The 10,000-nt window shown below is 40.6% G+C and overlaps 2 protein-coding genes across 5 annotated transcripts in view; one reads left to right on the forward strand and one right to left on the reverse strand.

The window, feature by feature from the left end:
- h6pd (hexose-6-phosphate dehydrogenase (glucose 1-dehydrogenase)) overlaps positions 1 to 6,337 on the forward strand; it is a 23,668-nt gene extending 17,331 nt beyond the window's left edge. For all 4 annotated transcript variants that reach the window (XM_062049479.1, XM_062049485.1, XM_062049497.1 and 1 more), the window contains exons 4-5: positions 1,782 to 2,051; positions 2,123 to 6,337. In XM_062049479.1, coding sequence (XP_061905463.1) covers positions 1,782 to 2,051; positions 2,123 to 3,468 — 1,616 coding nt within the window. In that variant the 3' untranslated portion in view covers positions 3,469 to 6,337. The remainder of the gene's footprint in view (positions 1 to 1,781; positions 2,052 to 2,122) is intronic.
- Positions 6,338 to 6,693: 356 nt separating this feature from the next.
- LOC133655490 (uncharacterized) overlaps positions 6,694 to 10,000 on the reverse strand; it is a 7,324-nt gene continuing 4,017 nt past the window's right edge. The window contains exon 6 of the mRNA XM_062056127.1: positions 6,694 to 6,725. Within this exon, the coding sequence (XP_061912111.1) occupies positions 6,694 to 6,725 (32 nt within the window). The remainder of the gene's footprint in view (positions 6,726 to 10,000) is intronic.

Genomic DNA, 10,000 nt, shown 5'->3' on the forward strand with positions numbered 1-10,000 from the left:
CGCACTCACGGCCAAATTATGAAAAAAACTGCGACTTATAGTCCGAAAAATACGGTAAATTGTTCTTTGAGTGCAACAAGAAAAGCACAATGTGTTTAATGCCCTTTCATTTAAAGTTAAAGTACCAATGATTGTCACACACACACTAGGTGTGGTGAAATTTGTCCTCTGCATTCGACCCATCCCCTTGTTCACCCCCTGGGAGGTGAGGGGAGCAGTGGGCAGCAGCGGTGGCCGCGCCCGGGAATAATTTTTGGTGATTTAACCCCCAATTCCAACCCTTGATGCTGAGTGCCAAGCAGGGAGGCAATGGGCCCCATTTTTATAGTCTTTAGTATGACTCGGCCGGGGTTTGAACTTACAACCTACCGATCTCAGGGCGGACACTCTAACCACTAGGCCACTGAGTAGGCTATATATTATTATATTTTAACCTTCTAAAATTGTTCTTTGAGTGCAATAGGAAACATTTATCTTATTGTAAGATTTTCCGTTAAAATAAAGCCAAATTTTTTTGTAAATCCCTTTATTTTGAAAAGTATCGATATACTGTACATATTGGTACCGGTACCAAATTATTGGTATCAGGACAATATGTATACACACATATATACACAGTTACACACACATTTGCAAGTATGCTAACTGTTCATATTTCAAATCAAATCAAACTTTTATTCAAATAGCACTTTTCACAGGCAAGTGGCAAACACAAATTGCTGTACAAAAAAAGAAAAGAAGAAATCGCACACACAGCACTATTGACAACAAAAACACAACTTTTTGATTTTGATAATTCGCGACATCTTGTAAGTATGCTAACTGTTCCTATTTTAGCATGCTAAAGCTTTATGCTAGTAGTTTAGCTAGTTTTATACGTTTGAACCTAAAACCCACATATTTTGATAATTGATGCAATCTTACAGGTATGCTAACTGTTCTCATGTAAGCATGCTAATGTTTTATGGTAGCATTTGAGCTAATTGTGCACGTCTAAACTGAAAAATCATGGATTTTGGTACTTGGCATCATCTTTTAACCTCTTAAGACCCATGCTGTTTGTTTACATGTTTTTTATTTCTCTTTGCTATTTGGGCTTATGGACCCTCCATCCATCCATTTTCTACCGCTTATTCCCTTTGGGGTCGCGGGGGGCGCTGGAGCCTATCTCAGCTACAATCGGACGGAAGGCGGTGTACACTCTGGACAAGTCACCACCTCATCGCAGGGCCAACACAGATAGATCCTAATTAGAATAAAAACTAAGAATCAGCTCTTGATATAATGTACTTAGTCCATAAGTACACAAACATGTACTTAATGTTTAGTGACATGCTAGTTCTTTTTTTTACACTTTTTTTTCCCAAATTCCATTGTATGTTATACTCTTCTGACACCACCAGATGGCAGTATAAGTGTCCACATAAGCGGCCATAAGACCCCAATTCAGTAGTGTACACAGTTTTGGAAATAAGAGCTAAAAGGTGCTGTCCACGCATGTGGCCACTAAGCCTTTATTAAATATGCTAACTGTTCTCTTGTCAGCATGCTAACGCTGGCATGTTCTTATGCTAACACAAACACAAAAGCTAATTTTAGCTTTTATATGAACTTTGGTTGGGCCCAATGGTTCATAACACAGATTGATGGCCCATCAAAATGTCCTTGTTGATCTTATTGTTGTGTTGCCAGTTAAGTTTCTTTCAGGGGCGAGTAAAACTGTTCTGCAATACAAGCTGGCTTTCCTAGGACAAATAAATTCTGTGATTGTTTTCTCATAGGTCGCATTCCTTTCTATGACCAGTACGGCGTGATCAGAGACGTGATACAGAACCACCTGACTGAGGTCTTGACTCTACTGACGATGAGGCTTCCTGCAAATCTCAGCGACAGTGAGGAAGTTCTCCAGAACAAGCTTCAGGTCTTCAGTTCTCTGCTGCCTTTAGGCAAGAACCAAGCGGTGACGGGCCAGTACCAAGCGTACCAAGCTGAGGTCCAGCAGGAGCTCAACAAGACCAAAGATCACGTCACCCTGACGCCAACGTTTGCAGGTGGGAACATGTTCATGTTTCTGTCCAAGTGTAAAAAGTTGCAATCCAAGAGTATGAATTGTCTGTTGCAGCCGTGTTGGCGCACATGGAGGCGGCGCAGTACGAGGGCGTGCCCGTTCTTCTGCTGGCAGGGAAGATGTTGGACCAGCGCGTGGGATACGCACGTGTTCTCTTTAAGAACGACGTGTTCTGTGTGCAGGACCAGCACAACCTTCACTGCAAGCCCAAGCAGATCATTTTCTACTTTGGCCACGGCAACCTTCAATACCCAGCAGTCCTGGTGACCAAGAACCTCTTCAAGCCTTCTGTGATGGAGGGCAAGTGGAAGGAAGTGACGGAGCAAGCGGATATTCCTGTTGTGGGCTTGCCAGCTTCACATTACTACGTCCAAACCCCAAAAGTGCAGCAGGAAGCTTATGCAGAACTCATCTCTCACATCTTCACTGGACACAAAAATACTTTCATTAGTACTGAGAATCTTTTAGCTTCTTGGGGCTTTTGGACACCGCTGCTTCAGAGCTTAGCAGGCTCCTTCCCCCGCGTGTACCCCGGAGGCGCCCACAACGGAGACCTGTTGGACGTTTGTCTGAAGGGGAAGGAGATCAGCTTCATCAGCGAGGCGGTGATCATCAGCCCGGATCACGTAGGCGGAGCGTCAGCCGCTAGTTTCCAGGCCATGCAAGGGAAGTTCCGTAACGTCACTATGGTGTCCGCTTGGGCCGAGGAGCTGGTGGAGCGTCTGGCGGCAGACTTACAGGAAGCGGCAGAGGCGGCGGTGCTCCAAGGCGGCGTTTTCCATCTGGCCCTCTCCGGTGGGGCCACGCCCATCGCTCTCTTCCAGAGGCTGGCCTTGCACCACTTCTCCTTCCCGTGGAGGAACACCCACATTTGGATGGTGGACGAACGCTGCGTGCCGCTCAGCGATCCTGAGTCCAACTTCTTCAACCTCCAGTGGCATCTCCTGCAGCACGTGCACGTTCCTTACCTCAACATCCACCCCATGTTGGTGCAGCTGGGCCAGCGTCTCTGCGTGGAGGACGACCACGCAGCACAAATGTACCAGGAGGACATCGCCAACCACGTCAATGCCTCCAGCTTCCACTTTGTGCTCTTGGGAGTCGGCCGTGACGGCCACACGGCGTCGCTCTTCCCCGGCGGCGATGCCACGGACAGCCAGGAGGGTCTGGTGGTCCTCAGCGAGAGCCCCGTGAAGCCACACCGCCGCATGAGCCTCACGCTCGGCGCCATCAACCAAGCTCAAAAGGTGGCCGTGTTAGTGTTGGGCAAAAACAAACACGAGCTCATCACCCAGCTGAGCCGCAGCAAGGACCGCCCTGACAAGTGGCCCGTCACGGGGGTCCGACCCTCTGAAGGCTCGCTAGCCTGGTACATCGACTATGATGCTCTTTTAGGTTAAATGATAAATAAATGGTTAGCACAACATCTTGGATTTGTGTTGGGGAAGTTGTGTACAAATACACACAATGTAATTGTAGTACTACAATATAGTGTATTGGAAAAAGTTTGAATATTTAAAGTTGAAACAGTTGTCAAAGTGGAGGCATATACCAATCTGATTAAAGCACATATTTCAGTTTACACCAGTCAAATATGCACTTTTATAATCAGCTGTGTTTGTTTCTTTATCAAATCTGGGGTCTACTTTTCCAACATTTTTATTCACTATTCTATCCCAGCTGGGCACTAAAATTAGCATCTTGGCTATTTTGACCTTTTTTAACTTCTGTATTAGTAAGTGTTTATTACAGTGCTGCTATTACTTGCGCTGCTGACCTGTCTCCGCTCGGGATGGTCTCCTGCTGGCCCCACTATGGACTGGACTCTCACTATTATGTTAGATCCACTATGAACTGGACTCTCACTATTATGTTAGATCCACTATGGACTGGATTCTCACTATTATGTTAGATCCACTATGGACTGGACTCTCACTATTATGTTAGATCCACTATGGATCACTATTATGTTAGATCCACTATGAACTGGACTCTCACTATTATGTTAGATCCACTATGGACTGGACTCTCACTATTATGTTAGATCCACTATGGACTGGACTCTCACTATTATATTAGATCCACTATGGATCACTATTATGTTAGATCTACTATGGACTGGACTCTCACTATTATGTTAGATCCACTATGGACTGGACTCTCACTATTATGTTAGATCCACTATGGACTGGATTCTCACTATTATGTTAGATCCACTATGGATCACTATTATGTTAGATCTACTATGGACTGGACTCTCACTATTATGTTAGATCCACTATGGACTGGACTCTCACTATTATGTTAGATCCACTATGGATTGGACTCTCACTATTATATTAGATCCACTATGGACTGGACTCTCACAATATTATGCTAGATCCACTCGACATCCATTGCACCAGTCGCCCAGGGGGCGGGGGATCCTCCAAGGTTTCTCATTGTCCCATTGGGTTGAGTTTTTCCTTGCCCTGATGTGGGATTTGAGCCGAGGATGTCGTTGTGGCTTGTGCAGCCCTTTGAGACACTCGTGACTTAGGGATATATAAGTAAACTTTGATTGATTGACAGTGCTGCTTAATTACACACACAAATACAACTATAAATGGTACGTGTCTCTTAAATTGTTATAAGTACACCTCTGCATAAATTGTATCTTTAATAATAAAGAAAAAATATAGTTCAACTTCAGCAAAGAACAAACTTTATTAACATTGTTTTTAGTCTGTCAGAAAAGATTTAAAGTGCACCGATTTGGTCAAAATTAAAATATGTTTTTATCCCTTTTCAAACTAAACATTTTGACCGATTTCAACCATTTGAAACTGAAAAATGAAATGTTGTAATAAATAAATAAATGATCACTCAAATTGATCAGCAATGTTAACTTAGAACAATATATGAAACATTTTCACCTACAAAACTTCAAATAAATGAATGTTGTGTCAAATGTGTCATGTTTCAGTGTTTCAAAGTGAGGCTAACTAAATGATTGGTTCTTTCCAAAATGTACAAACAGCAAGGCAAGTTTATTTATAGAACACAATTATTACACACGGCAATTTAAAGTGCTTTACCGATACAAAGAATAACAAGAAGGCAAAAAGAACCATTGATTCAAAGAGTGTAGATTAAAATATTTATGCAGTTAAATTTACAAGGTATATTTCTACCTTATATAATGGTCTGGAGTGCTTGAGAAAGTTTGTGTGTGACTTTGTGTGATCACTTGGTGATTCATGAACAATTATGTTGTACAACACAACCAATGCTAGGACAACAATAAAAGCAAACTGCTGAGTCATCAATAACAGCACTGATGAGTTGGTTGTAATTAAATGTTTTGAACTTGCACAGAGCTAGATAAAGCTACTCATGACACTTCAAAAGCAGCTGCTGCCATCTTTGAATATTTACTCTCTAAAACTACATCTGGAGGTTGTCTACAGCCGCAGCTGTTAAGCATAATATCCACAACCTGATGCTTATGACAGACACTACTACAATACTTTTGAATTCTGCAGTTGAGGGAAGTAACACACTTAATGCACCCTTTGGTACCGGAAATAAATACATTTTGTTGACTTACTCGATATTATTGAAAATCAACCAAAGCAGTGCCAAAATAAACTTTCTTTTTTTCAACTGTAAATGTGATAATACACATATTGGAATATTGAAATGTGCAATGTGTAAATCAAGGTTCCTGATATGCATATCAGGAAACTTTATTTGTTTCATTGTTGCACAAGCTTTCTAAGCAGAAGAAGAGATTTATCATAGATCAAATATGACATATAATACCCACGTGACATAAAAGTATGTTAACACATTAAACATGTAAAAAAACAATGTTGTGCTGAGATTATAACCACCTTCACATCAGAATTATGATGGAATAAAAATAAAGCAGACAAACTTCATGGGCTGCAGAGGATGTGAATGATGTAACTTTCTGAGGGTCATGTGACTTGCGGAATATTCCAGATTTTCCTAAGGGTTTGGTGAAAACTACAAAAAAAAGATGTTTTAAGAAAATAAGATATGCAAAAAATGTGAGATTTAAATAATCATATGATATTGTATAGAAGGTAATTCTGTATTTTTCTCTTTGAAAACTGCTCTTGTTGCTTTTCATATTTTACTTTCCTTATGTTGAAATCTGACAACTTTTCTCGGAGGTGATCTGGTACTTTCTTTGTTATCCATAAACTCAAAGCTGTTTGATGCAATAACTTAATATTATTAAAATGCCTCATTCATCTTTGACTTGGTCAGCGGAACATTCCTTCTATTAGTATCCATACAAGACTTGTTACATCGCCAATAACTTCCTGTGAGCTCTTACACCCGGAATGGATCCAAAGAAAACACCTGCTTTTGGTCCAGTCAAGCATTATGTGGGCTCTGTACCGAGGATGTCGTTGTGGCTTGTACAGCCCTTTGAGACACTTGTGATTTAGGGCTATATAAATAAACATTGATTGATTGGTTGATTGATTAAAAGTGACTTTCATTGCCATAGTTTGGAGTTACCTGCTGCCGGCGGCATGGAAAGCACATGAAATATTTATGTGAACAGATCGGATGACAGCTGGACTCTTTTGACTTGTTCCTGCCTTCTGTCAAGCACAGGACTCTTTGACCACAAGTGCACCTAAAAAGCACACAATGTGTTGTAAAAGTTAAGACCAAGTATTGTACTAGCATATATTAATAACCAGGAAATTCTGATGGGCCTGCTATCCGAGCCCTGAACCTCTGGCCTGTGGTCGGTCGTAGCTGGCATACTTCTAAGATTCAAATCCACAATTTTTAGGTTTAACCCTTGTGTAATGTTCATATTGTTGTTACTCAGCCAGCGTTTGTGGGTCTGATGGACCCGTTGCATTTTGTGGCCTTTAATGCCTCACAATCAAACACTTTTATGTTAAAATACTGAACAGATGTTTACCTTATCCCAATAAACATCTGTTCAGTATTTTAACAGAAAAGTGTTTGATTGTGAGGCATTAAAAGCCACAAAATGCAACGGGTCCATCAGACCCACAAACACTGGTGGAGTAACAACAATATGAACGTAGCACGGAAAATTTCTCTGCCAGTTTCTGCATCCCTCAGGGATTCTTCTTTTGTGTTTCTGCACCTGCGGTTCCCACACAAGGTTGCAACATTGTTTGTCAACACTGTCTGCTCTCATTTTCTCGCACATTTGACCCTCTGATGTTCTGTGTACCTACACTCTGTCCTCCCCCTGTCTAGGCCTGCTGTGTGTGTGTGTGTGTGTGTGTGTGTGTGTGTGTGTGTGTGTGTGTGTGTGTGTGTGTGTGTGTGTGTGTGTGTGTGTGTGTGTGTGTGTGTGTGTGTGTGTGTGTGTGTGTGTGTGTGTGTGTGCGTGGGATACACAGAACATCAATTTCTACACTTCTATTAGCCCTGGGTCCCGGACATCTTAAATGTAATAAAAATGTGTAGGGGGGTGTATGGTGTGTGGTTATTAAATATGTATTCTGATATATGTTCTTCACAGAAAATGAGCCAAAGTCAGTGAGTCTCAGTTTGAAAAATAATTATTTGTATAATTTTTCTTTTAATTAAAAATGAAAACGGGCCCCACAGACCCGAACACCACACAGGGGTTAAAAATACAAAATTAGCTAAAGAGCTAGCATAAAACATTAGCATGCTAATATAAGAGACGTTAGCATACTTCCAATTCCAAGATGGCGCCTGGCATAAAAATCCATGGTTTTTAGGTTTAAATATACACATTTAGCTAAAAAGCTATCATAAATTGTTAGCATGCTAATGTTAGCATTGTCAGGTTCAAACACTGATGACATCTATTAAACAAGACAAGAAGCAAGGAATTAAACAGACAGAATTAAATTTGGCTCAATTGAGGAGAGACGCGTAGACACTACCCTTGTACAGTGTCGTCCCACGCCCCTGACGAAAGATTGTACGCCTCCTCTTTTATTTGGACTTTCCCTGATTACATGGCAACAGCTGTTTCTAAGGGAGGGGGTCATAAACAGCCATCGCCTTTGGTTACAGAACAGTTCAAAGAAAAGGTCCCTGGAGGGGATTCAGGTCCTGCTTCCTCTTCGCTTTGTAAATCTCGAGTCAAGACAATATCTTTCTGTTGATTACAATACATCAAAAAAAACAGAACGCCTTCATGTTGCTTCCCATCCTACAAAGTGGAGTTTTACAAGCCTTCTTCTTGGTAGGTTCAAAGACAGCTTCTGTCTTCTCGCCGGGAACTCATTGGAACACAAAGTTTTGTGATAACTTAGATACAATTATTCTGACAAGCATGGTGACATAGGACGAGTTAGCGTACTTCTGAGACAGCGCCCAGTATTAAAATTAGAGATAAATGCTTTAAAATGTAATTTCGGAAATTATCTGTATCGTGTTTTTAATTATCGTATCAGGTTTTTTTGTTTTTTTTTAAATAAATCAACATAAAAAACACAAGATACACTTACAATTAGTGCACCAACCCAAAAAACCTCCCTCCCCCATTCACACTCATTCACACTAAAGGGTTGTTTCTTTCTGTTATTAATATTCTGGTTCCTACATTATATATCAATACAGTCTGCAAGGGATACAGTCCGTAAGCACACATGATTGTGCGTGCTGCTGGTCCACTAATAGTACTAACCTTTAACAGTTAATCTTACTCATTTTCATTCATTACTAGTTTCTATGTAACTGTTTTTATATTGTTTTACTTTATTTTTTGTTCAAGAAAATGTTTTTGATTTATTTATCTTATTTTTGTTTTATTAATTTTTTAAAAAAGGACTTTATCTTCACCATACCTGGTTGTCCAAATTAGGCATGATAATGTGTTAATTCCACGACTGTATATATCGGTATCGGTTGATATCGGTATCGGTTGATATCGGTATCGGTAATTAAAGAGTTGGACAATATCGGAATATCGGATATCGGCAAAAAGCCATTATCGGACATCCCTAATTAAAATGCACTATTTTTTTACATGTAAACATACAAAACTGCCTGAACAAGTAGCATCAAATGTTAGCATACTTCAAAGATGGCGGCAAGTATCAAAATCTATGATTTTTAAGTTTAAACAAACAAAATCCGTTAAAAAGCGAGCATAATGTTAGCATGATGACATAGACAGTGCTTCTCTATTATTTTCTGTTACGCCCCCCCTTGGAAGAAGAAAATCTTTGGCGCCCCCTCACTCTCCACCGTGACTATAAATAGTATAAATTGTCTACAAAATTGTTATAAGTATACCTCTGCATATCATTGTGAGCTTATTAACATTAAAGGAAACAACACACCGCTCTTTCCTCGTCTCCCATCGTGGTTACAGTGAAGCCAAATGCTACATACGCCTCGTCATATTCTGCTACGGCAGACTCGGGGGCCGCATTGCGTTAAAACAATTTGGCCGGGGGCCGGGCTGTATATATATATATATATATATATATATATATATATATATATATATATATATATATATATATATATATATATATATATATATATATATATATATATATATAATGTATATTAGATATATATAGCGCACTTTCCACGCTCTCGATGATGTCACGTTATCGATGAGAAAATGCATGTTTAGACAATATGATTTGCCTGAGCGGCTAGGAGACACCGTGAGTAGCAAGCGGTACAAAGTGGATAAGAAAAGAAAGAATTTTTTAATTTTCTTTTTATACTTGGGACTTCCCGCGGGCCTGATTTTGGACGCTGGCGGGCCGGATCCGTAGTTTGGGGACCCCTGTGCTACGGCAAAAAAAGCCGTACCTCGCCCCCCCAGCGGGGCCCGTCCCACTCTTTGAGAAGGACTGACATAGGACAAGTTAGCATCATTTGAGGCGCCAGGTAAAATGCACTATTTTTAGGTGAAAACCTACAAAA

Source organism: Entelurus aequoreus, linkage group LG01 (assembly GCF_033978785.1).
Source record: "Entelurus aequoreus isolate RoL-2023_Sb linkage group LG01, RoL_Eaeq_v1.1, whole genome shotgun sequence".
In the NCBI taxonomy this organism is placed as follows: domain Eukaryota; kingdom Metazoa; phylum Chordata; class Actinopteri; order Syngnathiformes; family Syngnathidae; genus Entelurus; species Entelurus aequoreus.